This window comes from Vipera berus, assembly GCF_964194415.1.
Source record: "Vipera berus genome assembly, chromosome: 8".
NCBI lineage: Eukaryota > Metazoa > Chordata > Lepidosauria > Squamata > Viperidae > Vipera > Vipera berus.
This window is the reverse complement of record NC_138211.1, coordinates 18598138-18620795: the sequence shown is the minus strand read 5'-3', so window position 1 is coordinate 18620795 and position 22658 is coordinate 18598138. Positions and strand designations below refer to the sequence as shown.

The window sequence follows — 22658 nt, the reverse complement described above, 5'->3', positions numbered from 1 at the left end:
GCCCGTGCACAGTTAAGGTCCTTTCCATTACTGTCTTTTGGACTTGTTTGATTGATCTCTTCTCAGAAATGCTTCTAGTTATGAAACCATGATCAGTCTAAATTGTCCACTGACATCCTGGGTAGGTTTTATCAACAGATGTTGCAAAGTGGAGGACTTTTGGTCTGTTTCCCAGCCAGTATACGAAGCGTGTTGTCTGAGATTCCTCGTTTGATTACGGTAATTCTCTTGCCACATTTAGCCAGCATCTTTTAAATGTTTAGTCCACACAGAATTGCTTCTTAGAGTGGCCCCTTTTTCTTCTTTGGATCTTCTCTTACGCCCGCTCCTTCTGCACTTCCTTCCGTGGTTTCCACAAAGTCTTCTGGTACTTCCTTCTTTTATGAAAATCATGTTGCTTTTTTTGAAATGGGGATCTAACTCACAGCGACTTCTCTGTTATTGCTGGCCGCCACCAATTTGATGCTCTCAAGGTGTGTTGGAATGAAACTCCCACGAGTCTCTCAGGCAGGATGGTTTTCCAGTTTTTGGTTGCTGCTGATAAATGCCTATATGAAATAATGTCCATCCGTGATCTGGCACTGGATGAAGGTGCAGATCAGGAACACATTATTGAAACCTGGTTGGGCGACTGTAGGGATCTAGTTTACTAGGATTCTGTTTCTGGAGCAGGAAGGAATAGTCATCTGACTGGCAGCAGTGCTGGGATGTGTGTATGCTGGGAATGTAACAGAAGTAAGGAAGAAATGAGATAACCTTTCAGGTAGGACGTTCTGCCTAGACCAGGGGTAGGCAACCTCGGCTCTTTTATGACTCATTGGACTTCAACTCCCAGAATTCCTGAGTCAGCTATGCTGACTCAGGAATCCTGGGAGTTGAAGTCCATGAGTTATAAAAGAGCCGAGGTTGCCTACCCCTGGCCTAGACCAAGGTTGTCCAACCTTGGCCACTTTTTAAGATTTTTGGACTTCAACTCCCCAGCCAGCAAATCTTAAAAGTGGCCAAAGTTGGACATCTCTACCCCAAAGAAAAGGTTTCTAACGTATCACTGAAAGAAGTCCACAGAAAGAGAGGAAATAATTCCATGTATCCAGATCCAAAGCCCCATTTAAGTTGAATCTGGCGCTTGGTTTCTTTGAGGCTGCTTGGATACAAGTCATGACAGATGATGATAGCAGATTTAGATTCCCAGTAGGTGGAACAGTTTAGGCTCTACAGGTTCCTCATCCTGTTCCCATATAAAGGTACTTTCCTGACCACCAGTTGCTACCACATTTATGAAGAGTGTTTTATTTTAGTACAGTAAGATTGCCTGATGTCACTTTCAGTTTTGAGCTATGTAGCTGTACCGTCCCTTTAAAAAAAAATCTCTTTGTTCTCCTCTTCCCAGTTGTCCATGATTTGAAATGGGAAGAGGTGCACAGAAAAGGCTTGATTTGCAACTGCCTTGTTCCACATGCCGTAAAGAAAAGAGAAGCTGAAATATTAGTTAAAATGCTTAGAGGGCCTTCCTTATGAGAATAGGCTAAAGGGTATGATGCTTTTTAGTTTAGGTGAAAAGATGAGTTAAAGGACAGGAAAATCTTAGAGTTTAAAGAGCTATTAGAGAAGCAATTTGGTCAAGTGGTTCACCCAGGGGTCCCCAACCTTGGCAACTTTAAGACCTGTGGACTTCAACTCCCAGAATTCCCCAGCTGGCTGGGGAATTCTGGGAGTTGAAGTCCACAGGTCTTAAAGTTGCCAAGGTTGGGGACCCCTGGGTTAAGGCACCAGGCTAGAAGCTGGGAGATGGTGAGTTCTAGTCCCAACTTAGGCATGAAAGGCAGCTGGATAACATTGGGCCACTCATTCTGTCTCAGTCCAACTCTCCTCACAGACCGGCTGCTGTGGGGAAAAGAGAAAGGAGTATTAGGTATTTATTTATTTGTTACATTTATTTGCCGTCGATCTTGCCGTGGGGCTACTCTGGGTAGCTTACAACAATAACATGAGAAAAACTGATAAAAATGGTAAACATAACAGTAACAAATGAATGACACAATAAAAATAAACAATTGGAAGTACAACAATATGAAATTAAAAAGATGGGAGCAGGAAGCAAATGGTTGAGATAGTCTCACCTAATTAGTCCAGTGGCCACCTTCAGTGATGTACGCCCTTGTTGGACCTGCCAGCACTTAAACCTCTACATAGTTGGTGTGCAGCTGCCTTCTTCTCCCAGCCGAATGACCTTGAAGCAGCTTCTCGGGGAAACATAGCAGTACTTTCGCTTTCCCCCAAGCATCCCCCCTCCTCAGAGTTCATGGCAGACTATCGCTGCATGGTAGTGAACACACAAGCAAGCATGGTTCTCCAGGCCAACCACAGAATCAGGCCTTCAGGCGGAAAGATGGGAGGGTGGGGGCAAAGCTTACCCTGGGGAGTAGGTAGGACATTCCAGAAGACCAGCACTACAGCAGAGAAGGCTCTCCTGGATCCCTTCAGTCAGAGTTCCTTGACCGACAGGATCCTCAGCAAGCCTCCTCTGCCGGCACAAGTAGGGCAGGCTTGTCTTAGCATGACGAGATGGTTCATCAAGTAATCTGGACCTATGCCATGGACGGCTCTGAAGGTCATAACCAACATTGTGACCTGCACCTGGAAGCAAACCGGCAGCCAGCCAGTGAAGCAATGGTGTGACGTAGATCATTCTACGGGTCCCAAAGACCGCTCAGGCTGCTGGTAAGATATACTTACCGCCTTGAGTTATTTATAAACATAATAATGAAAACAAATATAAAAAACTATGGCAAATAATGAATGGACTTGGACTCGTGCAATTAACGTCTAAAATTCACTGACAAACAGGACAGCGATGACCACGTCTTAAATATTTGTAGAAGGTTAGAGCATGTATGTATTTTGAAGACAAGGATCCCTGTGGCAAGGGCATCGCTGTGCTTAAGGCCTCCTTGGCAAGGGAGTCGGGTACGAAACACCTTTTTTTATACTGTGCTTGTGGCCACTGCTGGTTTCCTGCCATTTGCAGAATAAACGGCTGGCAGTGGAAAGCAGAGTGACATTTTTATTTCTTCTTACTGTGCTGCAGTCCTCTTCCAGATGTTAGCCTTCAGATTATGTTTCAGGAAGTGGGAAGGTGAGGCATCTTTATGGCTGGATCCACTGTTGATCTGAGAGGGAAGTGGTTTGTCGGAGAGGCTCTCCCACTCGCAAGTCTAGATCACAAACTTATACACACAGAGGGGAGCCTGAGTAGAAATTAACAACTGGCTATTTCCAGAACCAGCTCCAACTCCAGCTATGGAGAGGCCGGCGCAAGAGGCTTGGCTTAAAAGATTTTGGGTTTTTTTTTAAGCAGGCAAGAAAAAAAACCTCTCATGCCAAGAACTTAGCAGCACTTTTAGGAGGTGATCAGATACAGCTGAAAATGACATCAGTTATGTCTTAATGAGCCTCTTCAATTCCAGTCCTTCAAAGTTGGCCATAGTGTCAGTTATATCGAATTAGTAGTTCCTAGTTGGAGGAAATCCGTTATGAATGGATTTAACTTTCTCAGCCTTCTCCTCTTAATCTGGCCAGCTTCAATTCTAGGCAGCATAATCTCTAGACGGATAATCCTCGACTTATGACCACAGTTGAGCCCCAAATTTCTGTTGCTAGGTGAGACAGTTGTAAAGTGAGTTTTCCCCACCTTATGACCTTTCTTGCCACATTTGTTAAGTGAATTGTTGCAGTTGTTCAGTTAGTAACGGGGTTAAGTAAATCTGGCTTCCCTATTTGCTTCTCAGAAGGTTGCAGAACGGGGTCACATGACCCCCGGGACAGGGCAACCGTCATAAATATCAACCAGCTGCCAAGCGTCCATATTTTGATCATGTGACCATGGGGGAAACGCTGTAATGGTTGTAAGTGTGAAAAATGGTCATTTTGCGCTCTGAGTTCATGGTGACCTAACCCTAACCCTACATCCATGGTGGCGAACCTATGCTATGCATGCCACAGGTGGCACGCAGAACCCTCTTTGTGGGCACGCGCGCCGTCTCCCCATTCCAAGGCCTTCAGCTGGCTTTTATAAAATCTTTTCTCTTTAGGCCTCTGCCGCTGTGTCCAAAAAAAAAAAGATTCAATCAATCCATCAATTTCAACCTCGTGGGGAAAAAAAGATCATGGAAAGTTGGAATTGATTGATTGAACTTTTTAGTCCCACCCAGTCTGCCATTACCACCGCAGCCACACTCACCCAATGGTCCACACCTACCTGGCACCTAAGTGGGTTTTGGGTCGCAGTTTGGGCACTCGGTCTCTAAAAGGTTTGCCATCATTGCTCTAGGGAAAGATAACCCGCAATTTACAATGACACAGACCAGCAGGAAGGAGGGAGAACATGACCCATGATGCCCTATATGGGAGCCTAGATAGCCAGATGTTATTCTGTCTTTCAAACCAACGGCCCTAGAAGGTCCTGAGGAATGCAGCTAACAAAAAGATCTCTCTCACTGACTCTCTTGCCACATCAATGGAATACAGCAAGGGTGTCCAAACTTGGCAACTTTAGGACCTGTGGACTTCAACTCCCAGGATTCCCCAGCCAGTGGGATGCATAGCATGGGTTCGCCACCATGGACGTAGGGTTAGGGTTAGGTCAGCATGAACTCCTAGAGCAAAATGGACATCGCCAACAAATTCAGAGTTCTTGGGTATGGTTAGGAGGGCACTAACTTTTCTAGGCTGCCCTATCTGTTTCCTGGTAAAATACATGGGAAAATCCCATTGGAGGAAAATTCCACTTAGGGTTAGGGTTAAAAAGGTAAAGGTAAAGGTTCCCCTGCACATGCGTGCTAGTCGTTTCCAACTCTAGGGGCCAGTGCTCATCTCCGTTTCAAAGCCAAAGAGCCAGCGCTTGTCCGAGGACGACTCCGTGGTCGTGTGACCGGCATGACTAGACGCCAAAGGCGCACGGAACGCTGTTACCTTCCCACTGCAGTGGTCCCTATTTTTCTACTTGCATTTTTACATGCTTTCGAACTGCTAGGTTGGCAGAAGCTGGGACGAGTAACAGGCGCTCACTCTGTTACGTGGCACTTGGGATTCGACCCGCCAAACTGCCAACCATCTGATCGACAAGCTCAGCGTCCTAACCCACTGAGCCACCGCGTCCCTAGGGTTAGGGTTAGGTCACCATAAACTCAAAGAGCAAAATGGATATCACCAACAAACTCGGAATACCTAGGTATGGTTAGGAGGGCACTGACTTTTCTAGCCTGCCCTATCTATGTTTCTTGATAAAATACGTGGAAAAATCCCATTAGAGGAAAATTCCACTTAGGGTTAGGGTTAGGTCAGCATGAACTTCTAGAGCAAAATGGACATCGCCAACAAGTTCAGAGTTCTTGGGTATGGTTAGGAGGGCACTGACTTTTCTTGCCTGCCCTATCTATGTTCCCTGGTAAAATACATGGGAAAATCCCATTGAAGGAAAATTCCACTTAGGGTTAGGATTACCGCACCATGAACTCATAGAGCAAAATGGATATTGCCGTTTGTTTTTTGTTTTGCACACGGTGGTGGAGGCCTAAAGCGAAAAGGTTTTATAAAACCCAGCTGAAGACCTAGGACTGGGGCGACGGCGCGCATGCCATGAGAGAGGGCTCTGCATGCCACCTGTGGCACGCGTGCCATAGGTTTGCCACCACGGCCCTAGAAGGTCCTGAGGAATGCAGCTAACAAAAAGATCTCTCTCACTGACTCTCTTGCCACATCAATGGAATACAAACGTCTAGAGCAGGGGTGTCCAACCTTGGCAACTTTAGGACCTGTGGACTTCAACTCCCAGAATTCTGGGAGTTGAAGTCCACAGGTCCTAAAGTTGCCAAGGTTGGACACCCCTGCTCTAGCCTTCCAACCATGAGTATGTGCAATAACTAATGTGTTTATTAGTAAAGATGTGAATATGGAAAGATAAAAGTAACTGTATTCATTTGTTCCATGGAACCAATGCACACAGTTATTATTTAGATAATAGCTCTATTGGGAACAATCAAAAGAGCAGAAAACAATGTGCAAACTTTCAAGTTTTCCTGACCCCTTCCTTAGGAAAGATGTTGCAAATGCAGGGATTAGGTGAAACAGAAGGAAAGTCCCAACAGCCATGGGATCAACAGTTCAAACTTAGCTTCTCGTAAAAACCTGAGTTTGGGATAGATATAATTTGTATGATTTGGGAGCTTTGTCAGGAGACAAATTTATAAGCATTTTTAGAAGTGTAATAGATTATACAGTGACTTTCAGTTGGATTGATTTGCTAAAATGCATTCAGATTACAATCCAGTTTAACTACATTTAATTAAAAACTACTTTGACTCCCATACTATTATATCTCATCTTACAGTACACTTGTATTCGGTACAATGCCTAAAGTCGGTACTGAGTTGAACAGCAGTATAAATCTTAAGTTATAAACGTTGAACCTTGTTTTCAAATACCGGACAGATTTCCCATATCAGGCTATAGAAAGGCAAACAAATCGCATCATGGCTGTGAGAAGACCTGTGAATTCAACCACGATGGGCCAAATGGAAGGAGTTCAAAGCTGCTCAAAACATCAACAGTCTATTTGTGGGGGGAAAAGCACCACGTCGGTACAAGTAATCCAATGCCACGGGTTTCTTTTGTTTGCCTGGGTCAGTTTCCTGCATTTTTACAGAAGTGGGAGTCAGGAACCTCCTGTGCGGACATGCCTGAGTAGGTGCTGGAATAAGATAATAAGTCTATTTCGAGCAGCATTGCAGATGTAGCGGACTGAGAGGCATCTCATTCACCCTGGGTTGACGTCAGGTGCTACCACGAAGACTGACTTATCGGAACTGGCGGGTGCTTAAAAAAGACGAGATTCACTCCTCCATCCAACGCTTAGAGACCTTGGAGTCTCTGTTTTTGCCAACGGTACAAGTACAGATTGGGCGAAACCTGCCTCAAAAACAGTAACGGTGAGAGGGACCCTGGAGTCCTAGTGGACGATCACTTAAACATGAGCCAGTAGTGTGCGGCGGCAGCCAAAAAAAGCCTAATCCAATCCTTGGTTGTATAAACAGAGGCATAGAATCAGAATCATGTGAAATATTAGTACCACTTTATAAAGCCTTAGTAAGACCACACCTGGAATACAGCATCCAGTTTTGGTCACCACATCAGGAAAAATAAATGTTGAGACTTTGGAAAAAGTGCAAAGAAGAGCAACTAACTGATTAAAGCCCTGGAGACAAAAACCTATAAAGAACGGTTACAGCAGAGGTCTTCAAACTCGGCCCTTTTATGACTCATGGACTTCAACTCCCAGAATTCCTCAGCCAGTGTGCCTGGCTGAGGAACTCTGGGAGTTGAAGTCCATGAGTCATAAAAGGGCCGAGTTTGAAGACCCCTGGGTTACAGGAACTGGCTATGTCCAGTCTAGAGAAAAGAAGGACTACGAGTGACATGATAGCTGTATTCCATTATTTGTGGGGATGCCACAAAGTAGAGGGGTCAACTTATTTTCCGAAGCACCAGAAGGCAAGACTGTGGATGGAAACTGACCAAGGAGAGAAGCAACCTGGAATTAAAAAGAAACTTCCTAACATTGAGGACAGTTAATCAGTGGAACAGCTTGCCTTCAGAAGTTGTAGGTGGTCCATCACCGGAGGATTTTAAGAAGAGACTGGACAGCCACTTGACTTAAACGGTAGTGGGTCTTCTGCTTGAGCAGGGGGTTTCACTAGAAGACCTCCAAGGTCCCTTCCAGCTCTATTCTGATTGAGATTGAGATTGAGTCTGATGTCTACTGTCATGTGGATTAGGTGAACCCAAGCATGTTCTTCTACAGCTTTGGCAAGGAAGTGTTTTCTTTCAGCACTCAGCCTTGCAGGCATGTTTGAGGCTTCTCACTGAGCCAGATGCTGCTGTAGGGGAACCAAGGTGTTCCCAGATGCTCCATCAGGAATCCCCAAATTCTTCAGCTCATCAACCCCTTCACGGAGTTTCAAGTTGTTCATTGATGCAAACATTTATTATATGAAAATAATTTAATAAATATTACTGCTACTAATAGTACTAATAAGTACTACTACTAATAATAGTAATAGTAGTAGTAGTAGTAATAATAATAATAATAATAATAATAATAATATAATTTTTAATTTTAATTTAATTTTAATTCCATTTATATCCCGCCCTTCTCCGAAGACTCAGGGTGGCTTACAAGCTTAGCAGTAGCCTTCATTCTATGTATATGCCTGCTTATTAGGGCTTTCACACACACCCCCAAGCGGCATTATTACAAAGTCAGCTTAATTGCCCCCAACAATCTGGGTCCTCATTTTACCTACCTCGGAAGGATGGAAGGCTGAGTCAACCTTGAGCCTGGTGGGATGCGAACTGCACTAATTGCAGGCAGCTGGTGTTACTTAAGGAGGCATTATTATTATTATTATTATTATTATTAATAATAATAATAATAATAATAAAGAACTGGAGAAGATAACAAAATACGAAGACCTACAAATAGAAATAAAAAGACTGTGGCAAAGGCAAGCAAGGGTAGTACCAATAGTAATAGACGCCTTGGGTGCAATCCCAAAACAACTGGAGCACCACTTGGACACCAGTGGCATTGACAAATTTGCCATCAGTCAATTGCAAAAGGTGGCCATACTAGCTTCCATCCTGCGACGATATCTGTAATAACATCAAACATCCACATCTGCCTATCCCTCAATAGGCAGACAAAAATGCCAAATCCAGTCTGAACATCTGGTTGACTCTGTGATGATGATGATGATGATGATGATTATTAATAATAATAATAATAATAATTATTATTATTATTATTATTATTATTATTATTATTATTATTATTATTATTATTATTATTATTAATAATAATAATAATAATAATAATAATAATAATACAATTACCACAACATCGAACCCTTGGGTAGTTTCATCAAGCGCTGGGTTTAATATTGATCCTGTGAAGAACCCGGATCTAAACAGAGATGGCCCTAAGTACAGCATGCAAGCCAGTTTTCACACTGGAAAGTTGTACCAGATTCCTCCCATCACTTATAGCAATATTCTCTTAAATCAGTAAATTAGATGATGTGTGAGTATACATATGTGGATTGCCTTAACCAAGGAACTTTCAGTGATCATTCTTTTAACATGTTGCAATCAGACTTGATAAAGAGCTACTATATATTCATGTATATTAAGTATATAGAAACCTAGCAGAAGAGATCCAGGGAGTGCAGTTAACCCTCATTCTTGCTATGCTTTTATTTGTTTGGGCCCCAGGATTAGTGAATATATGAATAGCAGTAAGTGGTCATTTCTATTTATATTTTTGACTTAAATATAAAGGCTGCATGGACCTCAAGGCAGTTTATGTAGAATCACTTGAACTTCCTACCAAGACTGTGGTTGGCTTAGCAAAGGTGGTATATCATGTACCCTCAAATGCTGCCTTTTGGTACCTTTTCTTTAGATCAATGGTTCTCACTTGTAAAATTCTGAAGTTATTAAGTAATGCTTTAGGAACAGCATTTATAGTCTCAAACACTTTTACCTAGAAATAAAAAGATCCACGGATTTTAATGAAATGTGTGCATAGACCGGTTTAGTGAAATGTGCGTTCAGACTTGCTAAATCCAAAGACTTGATCCAAGGACTCATCAACAATATTCATTCACTGGCATATCCTTTCTTCTCCTCTCTCAATTATCCGTCTCACAAAGCCTATTGAATGTCTTCTAATCATATGAAAAAGTTTGAGAGAAGTTACACAATGGTGAAGTAGTTACTCTCTGTCTTGGACTAACTGAACATTGAAAAATTACATTTGCCCTAATAGAACTCCCAAGAGGACATAAAGCTAATAAAAGAGAATATCTGTAGCTCAGGGTTGAACTATGGAGTCCTTCATGGTTGCTTGCTTGCAGACATTTTATTACCCAACTAGGTAACATCATCAGTGTTAGTGGGATGTGATTTTCTATTTATTAGTTTGTCTTCTCCATCGAAGTGTCAAAGCACCTTTTTAGCATTCCAAGTATTAAATGGTAGAGACCGTGCTTAAAAGGTGTTTGCAGTGAAATTTTCACATCAAGGACTTCATTTTTGCTCCTGGGGTTAATTATGCTGCTTAAATGAATCCATATGCATGAGAGTGTTGCCTTTATGGTTGAGTATCATAATAATTAGATACATTAAAATATCTTGTGGGAATTGTTTACTATTAATTGTGTTTTGGAAGATGACAACAATTCCACTATGTCCTAGAATTTCTAATACCCCCATTCATTACTGTAGAATCTTGGTGGGGATCCTGAGTGTCCTTTATGACTCAAAGAATTCAGATTATTATTTTCTTCTTTGAAAAGTGTATAGTAAATTGGAAACGTTTGTCTCATGCCTCCGTGCAACAGAAATACGGTTATGATAGAAATCAAGTGATAGATACTATTGTGTGATTTGCTCGTGCATTCTTTAGTTATTTGTAAATAATACCAAGTTTGCATAAAATCCTGGTAGTAATACTAGTGCCATGGATATCTTTTCCTTTTATACCTTTGGTCTTTCCAACTCAGCACTGTTCCTTCTGATTGTCACCTGAGCTGTTCCCAATCCAGGCATTCATTTTTTCTTGGTCCTGTTACTGGCAGTTTCTTTTTAGCTCAAATGCTGGGAACTGAACCTTGGAGTTTTCTGTCCCCAAAATATGTGCTTCTGCCATCAAGCTATGTATTTATTTACTATATTTATATCCAGTGCCTTCAGCAGTGCAGTGTTCCTGAGACAGCCTACAATTAAAATGAAATTAAAAAACAAACACACAAAACTAAACAAAACAGCAATAAAGATCTAGCAGATGAAACGCGCCCGAGGATGGGGGTGGGATGGGGTTCCGCTAGCTATCCTCAATTGTGGTGAGCAGAAGCTGTTGGAATCGAGCATGGGCAGAGAGCCAGTATTGCTTGAAGTTCTGAGAATTGTCGTTCCCTTCATAGGTCAGTAATACAAGATGATGCAAAAGCATTTTCTTTAGAGGAAGCAAAGTGCATTAATATTATCTCTGGACCTTCTAAATCAGTGTTTCCCAACCTTGTAACTTTAAGATTTTTTTTATTATTATTAGATTTATATACCGCCCTTTCCCAAAGGACTCAGGGCGCTTTACAGGGCATTTTAAAATCATACCAATACAAAATACAAAGTTAAAAGACAAATAAAAGATTAAATTATCCCTGAAAATAAAACCCAGTTAAAATTCTCAGCCTGGGCCAGAGAGCTCAAAGAGCCAAGTCTTCAGGTCTCGGCGGAATGAACGTAGGTCAGGGGTAGTCCTGAGCTCCACGGGCAGCTGGTTCCAGAGGGCAGGCACACCCACAGAAAAGGCCCTCCCCCTGGGTGTTATCCGCCGGCAATCTTTTACCGGCAGCACCCTGAGAAGACCCTCCCTCTGCGAGCGCACTGGACGAAGGGAGCTTGATGCTGGCAGCAGGTGTTCCCTCAAATATCCCGGACCCAAGCCATTTAGGGCTTTATAGGTCATCACCAGCACTTTGAATCTCACCCGGAGGGCAACCAGAAGCCAATGCAGCTCACGGAGTAGAGGTGTTACATGGGAGTATCGGGAAACCCCCATCACAACTCGCACGGCCGCATTCTGCACCAGTTGAAGCCTCCGAGTGGTCCTCAAGGGCAGCCCCAGCTGCCTGGACTTGCTCTTTCTAAGATTTCCCAGCCAACATAACCACACAGAGTTCTTCCGGAGCAGCAAAGCAGAGTTCACAATGGCCTTGCCAGCTCTGAAGCCTTAAACTGATGCTTTCAGAGACCATCACATTTCTTCTTTCAGAAGCAAGGGGACACAGCAAGTTATTTGAGATCCAGGCCTTTATGATTGGAAACGTGATGGTGGTGGCTTGGCATAAATTAGTAAGGGAAATGTTGCTAGAAATCAAATGTAAACATTATTCAACTGATGTTACCTTTGAGATGGGCTTGGCTTTGAAACTGGTGGAGCATGTGGAATCACCTTAAAAATGGAGAAGAAAGCGGAAAGAAAGAAAATAGACGTGCAGCAGACGGGGTTCAAAAATCGTGTGTGCAGATGTGGGAAGTCATTTTCAGCCTGAAGACTTTAATGGGTTATGGCAGAAATCTGAAAAGGGGAAATTGAAAGGTAGATTGGCCATTCATTCCCCATCTCATTCCAATGTTCTTTGCTCTGAATTAGACGACCGAACGTTTGGAAAACTCACACTCCAAGTTTGATCTTATTCATGGGATGGCTTGCGAAATGGAACGAACGCTCTGAGATCAGTTGGAAGAAAGTCAAGAAATTGTCCCCTCACCTTTTGGTAGACCTGGCTGAGTGCTTTTCTTTCACACCTTTTTATGGGAAGAGAAGAACACCCAAGCAGGGAGATATTAAAGCAAACAAAACTGCATTTCAATATGAGCCCGTCTTGACAGTATGATGCTTCTAGCAGTTTAATCAAGAAGGGGTTTAGAACGCTGGAACACACTAAATATTACAAATTACTGAAAGCTTTATTAGTCATTCTTTTGATTCTTCTTCTGTAGGCAAACAAGAGTAGGGAAACATATGCAAACAAAAATGAGAGCAATATAGATCAAAGCGATTACCATGATCATAGTTAGAGATGCTGCTTTAAGCATCATGGACAATACTGTATTTGTTTCCAGTCTTGCTGGGAAGATTCATACTTCAGTTTCAAGCGCAGAAGGTTGACCTTGGGCTAGGTCTTGGCTAAGCCAAAAAAGCTCTTATCAAATGGATCAAACAAAGATAGATTATTTTAATAGGACAGACATGTCAAACACAAGGCCCAGGGGCCGGATCCGGCCCGCAAAGTGGTTTCATGCGGCCCGCGAAGCCATCCTGGAAACAGTGAGGGAACAGCCCCCACTGCCTTGGCCCTGGCCCAGAGACCCTCCTTCTGCCAGAGACCCTCAGACCTGTCCCATTCCTGCCCAGGCCCCCATAGGCACCCTTGATGCCAACGATGTAGAGCTGGCCATGCCCACCCAGTAGGCCATACGCACTCTAGCCACGCCCACCCAGTAGGCCACGCCCACCCTGGCCATATCCGCCCGGCCCCCTGAGGGCAAGCGCAATGCTGATGCGGCCCTCAATGAAATTGAGTTTGACACCCCTGTAATAGGACAAATAGGAGCAACTGTCCAGAGTTCTGAAAGTTGGGGTTATCTCTACCAAATCCATTCAGGCAGAACAACATATTTCAGCAGTTAAACTAAGCAAGAAAAGTAAACCAGAAAAGTAAAGGGATGATTGCTCGTAGTTAGTCGCAAGGCCTTCCCAGTTATTTAACCAGCCATTGTTTTAATCTGTTCAGAAACCAAGCATCACCACTATCTCTGGTCTTAGCAGCACCTCAAAAGTGAAAATGATGCTGGCTTGGATTTGTGTATAACTTCCTCACTTTTCTGCCTTAAATGTCAAATGGCTTCTAGGTCAGAAGAGAGGGATTAACCCAGCACATGATATTTGGGGCAGGTTTGTTGCAAATGAGCTTCTTAGTTATGCATTAAATGCAGCTTCTTGCAAAACCTGGCTTTGTCCCCAATTCTGCTAACTCTCTTGTAGATCCAAGGCTTGAAGTAAATTAAGATTATAATATGATATCTATTCCAGGCATAGGTGACATATGGCTCCTTAGATGCTGAACTCCAGTTGATAAGGTGCAGTAGTGAGGCCTGGTGGGAATTGAGGCCCAGCATCTAGAGAGCCCCTGATACATTGCTGACTGTAGCCTAGCCTGTTCTTGTAGTTGGAAAAAGAAATCCTGAATATATTGGGTAGATTTGGTGGGGTTTTGTTTGTTTGTTTTTTGCTAATTACAGCCCTGGATTTTTAGCTGATGTGGATTCTTTTTCCTCTCCTAGGTTGAGAGAGATTTTGAACGGGAATATGGAAAGCTTCAACAGTAAGTATTCTTAGCCATTTCATTCGGGTGGGTGTTCTTTCTTGGCTCTTTTCTCCTTAACGTTGCTTGCTTCCTTCCATTTATGTTTCTTTTCAGACTGACAGGCTCTCATAGCAGTTTGCAGAATAATAAGAAATTGCCTGTAATCAAAAAAGACATGATACTAGAAGAAAGGAAACAAGATAACTTAAGCACCAGTTCTTAATGTTTATTGTTCCTATAAAGGCTAGGTAGGCTGGAAATGGGGCTACACAGAGAGAAACCTAGATGACACCTTCACCTCCAGAGCTGATGATCTTCTCACCAATTGTTGGTTGGTTGGTTGGTTTTATTTAGTTAGCTACAGGACTTGTGTGGCCGCCTATCTCATACATTGACTCCAGACAAATCCATAAAACATGGTTTAAAACAAAAGTACGCTTCCTCCAGGCACCAGACCAAGCATCCTCACAGCTCAACCACCATTTTAGCCCAATACGTGGGGGAAGAGCCAGGTATTTACAGCCTTCTGGAAGACTAAAAAGGTAGAAGGACTGGAGGCTAAAACATATAAGGAACGGTTGCTGGAATTGGGTATGTGTAGTTTAATGAAGAGAAGGGTGAGGGGTGACATGATAGCAGTGTTCCAATATCTCAGGGGCTGCCCCAAAGAAGAGGGAGTCGAGCTATTCTTCAAAGCGCCTGAAAGCAGGACAAGAAGCAACGGATGGAAACTAGTCAAGGAGAGAAGCAACCTAGAACTAAGGAGAAACTTCCTGACAGTTAGAACAATTAACCAGTGGAACAGCTTGCCACCAGAAGTGGTGAATGCTCCAACACTGGACGTTTTTAAGAGGAGACTGAACAGCCATTTGTCCGAAATGGTATAGGGTTTCCTGCCTGAGCAGGGGGTTGGACTCCAAGGTCCCTTCCAACTTACTACTACTACTTATGATGATGATGATGATGATGATGATGATGATGATGATGATGATGATGATGATGATGATGATGAAGAAGAAGAAGAAGAAAAAGAAGAAGAAGAAGAAGAAGAAGAAGAAGAAGTGTTGCTATACTTATTAGTCTCTAAGACGATTTTTCAAAGTACAACATTTCTGCCTTTAATGTCTGTGTCACTGCTGCTGCTATGGTGGGTCTATGACAGGGGTAGGCATGAGTCATAAAAGAGCCGAGGTTGCCTAACCCTGGTCTATGAGAATTCGCCACGGCCAACTCGCTGTGAAACAAGAGTTACACTAATCTCAAATGAATAGTGAATAATTAAAGAAAGGATGCAAAAGGACGGACAGAATGAAATGTGAAGGGCAAAAATTAAAATATTTATTTATTTATTTTAAATAATTAAATAGAATTGTTAAATTGTCCTGCAGAGCAAGTTGCCCCATGGCAAGTTGGCCGTGACGAGTTGTCCCATTCTGTGCTGCTGCTGCTACAGCGTCTCACCATTTCTGTGTTACCTGTCTGTATTGTGCTTTATAATTAGCTACATATGATCCAGTACACCTGCAGTGAGTCCTCACTTAACGACCAATAGCTTGGTTATTGTTTGAAGCTATGTTGGGCCTCCCAAAAGGTACTTATGACCCAATTTTGAGGTTCTGATGCTTGCAAGGCACATACACACACCCCACGGTCACATGATCTCAGCCGGGTGTTTGGCAGCTGGCTCTTTTTTACGACTGCTTGTATGCCCTGCAGTCTCATGACTGCGATTTTCAACATTTTTTTGCCAGTTTCTGACCATTCCTTCCTGTTTCTGAAAAAAAAACCTCCCATGAAATGGATGACATGGATTTGCTTTACACCTGCCACAGAAAAGGTCATAAAATCGGGTGCAGTCACTTGTGACCCACTTAATGATCACAACTTAAAACTGGGCTCAATTACGGTTATAGGTCAAAGGCTTTCTGTACCATGTTACTTCTTACATAAAGCAAGTATCTTTCATGTAGGAATTTTGTAATATGAAAGAACTGGAGTTTAGTTCTGAACTATTAAGACACCGGCTTGTTCCTTTTTAAGAGTCACCTCTGCTTCGTTGGTCTTTCTAGGATTGTCTTCTTGTCCAGGTCTCGTCCTGGCTTCATAAGTTGCTATTTCTGAATACATATCTTGGTTTAGTCTTAGCCCTTCATTTCAGGATCTGATTTGTTTTATAACTACTTGTTAGCCATTGTTTCTCATGTCTGCCTTGTATTTGAACACAAAATAGGAACCTTTTATTCATATTTCTCAACCTTGGCTACTGTAAGATGTCTGGACTTCAACTTCCAGACTTCCTCAGCCAGAATTCCACAGCATGACTGGTTGGAGAATTCTGGGAGTTGAAGTCCAAACATCCTACAGTTGTCTATGTTGAGGAAAACCTGATCAGGGAAAGAGTCAACTATAACCAAGTGAGGTGCCATCTTCCCCCTTTCTTTCCAAATTATAATAATTACATAAGACACCATTGCAGTGTTTTTGTGTGTGTGGGGGACAACAGATATGCAAGTTTATTTGAGCCGTTTCTTCCCCACAGCAAATCAACCTACCAATATTTACTGGTATAATGTCAGCAGTCTCCAAGATGCAAAGAACATAAATACTCCTCCTTTGCCTCTGTCCTCACCTTTTTGACCAGTTTTCTGGCAGTCTGAAGAGAAAAGCTCTAGGAATTCTCTTTATTTCTTGATTGTTTGACAAAGTTCCTGCTACTGGCTTGGTTGGACAGGAACTCCGTGACAGATTCTCTCCTTTTGAGCAACTTCTTTTAACTGGAAAATGCTAATGTTCGTTTTACACGCAAGGAGAATGTAGTGACGTCTCCCAAATCCATGTTGGTTTAATTTAATTAGTTAATTACACACACTAATTAATTCATCTGTTTAATTACATGGTGAATATGCAACGAATCCTTTAGACAATGTGTAGAAGTGAACAGAAACCCGTGTCTGGGCACGAGATGGAAGTTGAGAGTTCCACAGAAAAACATATTTTTGTTAAAACGATACAGTAATGATAGAAACTGCAACCAATTAGATCCCATGCACTTATCTATATGTTCCCCTCCTGCTTACTGAATTCCATTTGTGCTCTTACTTAATTTCTCTTCTGTAAGCTACTGGGCAGTATCCTTGGGAACAAACATTTCATCTTGCTGCTTTTTCAGTAATACAGGTGGTCCTCAACTTACAGCCAGTTGCTTAGCGACCATTCAAAGTTACAACAGATTTACTGGGTGGGGGGAGGGGAGAAGGTATTTACAACCTGGATTCAAAGTTCTGACGGTCCTGCTTCTACCACCACCACATTTATGGCTGTTTGCAGCATCACATGACTGTGTTTACAACGGTTTAGCTGAAAACCAGCGTTTACTTCCATTTTGTTTTCGTTTTTTGCAAAACTGGTCCTTCGTAAACTAGGGGTTTGCTTAACAACTGTCACAAAAAAGGTCATGTTGGGTACCTGATTTATGACCATCACGAGTTACAGTTGTGATGGGCAGGCTCCATTCCAGTCGTAATTTGAGGACTTACCTGTCTGTCTGTTAAAAGGGTAAAAAAAGGTTATTGGACAATATAAGGAAGTGTAGTCTTTTCAGAACCTCAAGAATTGTCTCTCCCAATAAATTACTTTTTTCCTGACAAAATCTTTCAGAAATGCTAAGATTCACCAAAATCTCATGTCCCTTTGGGGATTTTTTTTTTTTTTTGCAGAGGTTGTGCCTGAAACATAAGCTTGTCAGTATTTTCTGCAAATCTTTTGATCCGATCCAGGAAGTCTTATGGTTTGCTTGTGGATAGCTAAGAGAACACAAAAGTTGCAGAGTTCTGTACCAGCCTGCTACCGGCCCTGCAGAAAAGGCAGGGACAACCCCTTTTACAAGAAGGCAAGAGGCTGGAATTACGCCTGCCAAATTTATAGCTACAAAAACAAACAAGACACGAACCAAGAAACAGGAGCTTTAAGAAACAGGAACTATCCAAGCGGTTGCCTTCAGCAAACCAGCCCTCCCACACATTCCCCTTATATAGAGTTCAGGGCGTGGCTTCTCTCTGCCTCCTTCCGAGGAGCCCCATTGCCTTCCTCTGTTTAGTCCTACTTGACTGCCTCCTGCGTCGGGCGTCCTTGAACAGGGCCAGCTGTGGGTCATCTTCATCCACGCTGTCTTCATCCACAGCTGGGTCTCCGTGGTGACCAAGTGGGAGGAGCCTGGCTGAGGACTCTCATCAGCAAGATCTTCAACCCCCTCAGCAAGGTCTTCAACACCCCCCTTGTCCTCTGAGTCGTCCGACCCAACTGCCGAGCCCACAGGCTGACCCTGAATCACATCACAGAGGGAATTTAAGGGGAGAAAAGAGAACAGTCTCGTTTTCTAGGTGTCCCACTCCTGTATATTTCATTGTTGCCAAAAACTGCAATCGGTGCAAAATGCAATAGCCCTCATGCATCAAGCCAATTTAGCAATTCTGTGATTTATAACCAGTCCTCGAACTTACGACTATTGCAGCATCCCCATGATCACACGAACATCATTTGGGTGCTTGGCCATCACCCAACAAGCAAAGTCAACGAGGGAAGCCAGATTTGCTTAAAAACCTCACGTTTTGCAACGATTCACTCAAGGACTGTGACAAAAACGGTTGTAAAACTTGAGCAGAACTCAATTAAAAGTCGCCTTGCTTAGCAACAAAAATTCTGGTCCCATTTATTGAGGACTTCCTGTAATGCAAAATTCTGCACTGGCTTCTAGTAGGCTTCCATATACAAGGTGTTGGTTTTGACCTATAAAGTTCTACAAGTCAAAGGATGCTTGCAAGCATGTCTTCTCCAGTTTGACATGCTGGCTAACCTGTCCATACTGCTTGGGAGGAGATGCTTCAGGAAAATCCCTCAGTTTATTTATTTATTTATTTTATTTTATTACATTTATATACCGCCCTTTCCCGAAGGACTCAGGGCGGTTTATAGGGTGATTAAAAAACAAAGATACAAAAGTTAAAAACAGATTTAAAAAATTATATTCATCCCTGCATAAATAAAACCCCAGTTAAAATTAAGATTAATTCTCAGCCTGGGCCAGAGAGCTCGAAGAGCCAGGTCTTCAGGTCCCGGCGGAATGAACGGAGGTCGGGGGTGGTCCTAAGCTCCACTGGCAGCTGGTTCCAGAGGGCAGTCGCACCCACTGAGAAGGCCCTATCCCTGGGTGTCGGCCGCCGGCAATCTCTTACCGGTGGCACCCTGAGAAGGCCCTCCCTGTGGGAGCGCACAAGACAAAGGGAGCTTGATGCCGGCAGCAGGTGTTCCCTCAGATATCCCGGACCCAAGCCATTCAGGGCTTTATAGGTCATCACCAGCACCTTGAATCTCACCCGGAGGGCAACCGGGAGCCAATGCAGCTCGCGGAGTAGAGGTGTTACATGGGAGTATCGGGAAACCCCCATCACAACTCGCACAGCCGCATTCTGCACCAGCTGAAGCCTCCAAGTGGTCCTTAGGAACTGAAGGAGGCATCAGCCCCAAAGCAGGGATTCTCTGTGGTTCTAGGCCAGTGATGGCAAACCTTTTAAAGACCGAGTGCCCAAACTGCAACCCAAAACCCACTTATGTATCGTCAGGTGTGGGGTGGGCGTGGCCCATTGGGTGGGCGTGGCTGTGGTGGTAACGGCAGACTGGGTGGGACTAAAAAGTTCACTCAATCAATTCCAACTTTGCAAGATTTTTTTCCCCGGGAGAAGTTGAAATTGATTGATTGATTGAACCTTTTTTTTTTGCACGCGGCGGCGGAGGCCTAAAGCGAAAAGGTTTTATAAAACCCAGCTGAAGGCCTGGGACTGGGGCGACGGCGCACATGCCCACAGGGAGGGCTCTGCGTGCCACCTGTGTCACCCGTGCCATAGGTTTGCCACCACGGTTCTAGGCCTTTGCAATGTTGCTCCCATTTTGCATGCTTTTACTCTTTTTAACATTGTAAGTCGTGGTGACTTGGTCGGCAAACAGATTTAATAAAAGATAGATAGATAGATAGACAGACAGACAGACAGACCAAACTTCCCCACCTTAGACGTATGTCAAAATGTGTTGAAAATACGGCTTTTCTAACTGACCTTTGGCAACCAATATCTATAGTTTGCTTTCTGCAGTGGAGCCGTTTTCAGTTTTACTGATACGTTTAGAATTAGTATAATGCTTGGTTTTTTTTCATTATACACCTCGAGATATGTAATTGTGGAAATTGAAATGCTATAAATTGAAAAGCAGCGAAGCCAATAAGCAGGGCCAAGATAAAGCCTAAACTGATTTACATTAACATAATTACTCCCCAGGTATGCAGTACCTTCCCTCTCCTGTCACATTAAGTCTCACAGTTGCTTTGGGAGTTCTGCATGATTCTTTGTAAAGCATGTACAAAATAAATCTGTAGAAGCAGGGTATCCACAGGGAGATCAAAAGACTGCCTGTTTTTACTGTAGTTCATTGCATGTGCAGTTCGTGTTAAAAAAGGAACAAAGGATACAGCTATGCAATCACAGTCACCATCTGTGCATAGACCTCTTCAGGGAAGTAGCAATTTTGATCCAAGTGTGTTAGCCCTCCTGGGCTAAGTGCATGCAGCACTTCAGTCCTCCATGACAAATTGATGGGAAAAGTTAGAAAAAGCAGAATTCTTGGTTACTAATACTTCCATGTCTGATGATCTCCAAAGATTCTTCCTAATCATGTTGGCCATGGAATGTACATTCCCTCTTCTGGTCTTCTCTCTTGGCTTCTACATATCACAAGCCCAAATCCAGCAACTGTCTTCTCATTTCTCCTCTGTTCCTCCTTTCTTGTCATGTGCACTTTGTTTTGTACTGAGAGAGAGCTTTAATTATATGCATTTTAAAACAAAACTATTTTTCTATTTTTAGGTTGGAAGATAAAACTAAGAAGCTACAAAAAGATATGAAGAAAAGCACAGATGCAGACCTAGGTATGTAAATCTGCTGTACTAAGTGAGATTTGAGCCAGCTTTGATTTTTTTTCCCCTAAGGCCTTGTTCTGAAGTGCATATTTAGCCACAGTTCATTAAGCCTCTGTTGAGTTTTTTTTCCAACAGCCTGTAAAAGAAATATTATCCAGGGAATTCCAGATTAAGGCTGGATTTAACTTGGTTTGGACACTGTGATAAGCGTAGGAAGCAGTGAGTAAACTGGCAGTCATTTCTTTTGTTTGTTCTTTTATTACTGACACAGCTGTTTGCTTCTGAGATTTTGGAGAGGAACATCTGGACTCCAGGTGTTGATTTTCTCCTGCCCTTTTGTCCTTTTTGTGTTGTATTCTGTGGCATTTTCAGTAGGAACCCTGTTGCATACAATCCCGTCCCATCAAACATGGCGTCCAAGCAAACTGAAAGGAGAGCAATGTAGTTAAAGAGCTAATTAAGGGCCCTAATGATGGAAATAGCTCAGGAACTTTTTACAACTCTTAAAGTAGGTATTTTGCTGTAGCCGGAGATTGTAGGAAAAAAAACACCAAAATTATACTGTATGTTCCTCTGATCCTAAAATGTCCTCGGTCTTCTTTGTTCTGGCATTATTTTGAAGATAAAATTAATGCGTTACCAGGGTGAAAGCAAGCCAAGAATGAAATGAAATGAAATGAAAATGAAAAAGCCAGAATGAGGGGGAAATGCACATTTTTCTCCTAAAGAAAAAAACAACAGGTTTTTTGTCATCATCAGTGAAACCATAAAGGTCTTCCCTAAATGAGAAAGTGAGAAACAGTTTAAAACTTTTTGGATAGTTCACTGTTTGCTTCCTAATAAAGGATTAAAAACATTTAAATAAATTCCATTTTCTTTGGTTTTCTTGAAAACCAAAAAGCTTATGAGTCTGATTGTTTATGTAATTTTCCTCACAGCAGAATTTGAACTTCTTTCTGATTCCGAGTTGTAGTTGCAGTAATTCTAGTAACCACAGAGCAACCATCTGCACCATTCTGGTTTTAAACATGAAAAACTGGTTCTCTGCTTTTCCTTATAAATGGAGGTAGCAGTAGCCCCCAAATTAGGAAGGATTTTTTTTCTTTTCTCCTATTTCCTTCCTTCCTTCCTTCCCTCCCTCCCTCCCTCGCAGAGAATTCCTTTTCCTTCTTTTCAAGGGGCATTGATAATGGATCGGCCCCAAAGGATTTGTGGGAAGACGCTTCCCCCAGCCTACTCCTTCAGCTCTGAAGCATCATCACAAGTTTACCTATTTTATGACCTTAAAGCCACGCCTTATTTTGCATTTAAAGAGGTACCGTCCTGCTCTCTGGAGCTGGGGCAACCATCTTCTGTTTGGTTTCCAGCAACTGGAAACACTCAAATCTGAACAAAAGGAGTTAGGCAAATGCATCCAAGCCCCTCCCCCCTTATAAATAATTGAGAGATGTATCAATGTAAGCTTGCTAGTTTGCCTTTGCCTGAGCCAAGAATTGTGACAGAGACTCCATTCTGGTTTTTTTTTATTTAAAAAGTTTTACAATACATTTTGACTTTAATCCCCCCCTCCCCCACCCCTATCCAACCCTCCCTATCCCTCTCCCCCATTCCCTCCTCCCCCCCCCCACTTCCCAGAGCTAAATACAGGGTATAAAATCGAAAAACAAACGTAAACACCCCTATGTTATCAACAATAAACTATAAAT

The 22658-nt window shown here is 42.8% G+C and overlaps 1 protein-coding gene across 2 annotated transcripts in view; it reads left to right on the top strand.

Moving 5' to 3' along the window:
• The window catches only part of BIN3 (bridging integrator 3), a 114689-nt gene that overhangs the window by 39079 nt on the left and 52952 nt on the right, over window positions 1–22658 (top strand). Inside the window, exons 3-4 of one of the 2 annotated variants that reach the window (XM_081333841.1) lie at window positions 13966–14006; window positions 20900–20961. In XM_081333841.1, the coding sequence (XP_081189967.1) occupies window positions 13966–14006; window positions 20900–20961 (103 nt within the window). Of the gene's footprint in view, window positions 1–13965; window positions 14007–14108; window positions 14501–20899; window positions 20962–22658 lie in introns of those variants that run through there. The other variant, XM_081333842.1, reaches the window with a different exon arrangement.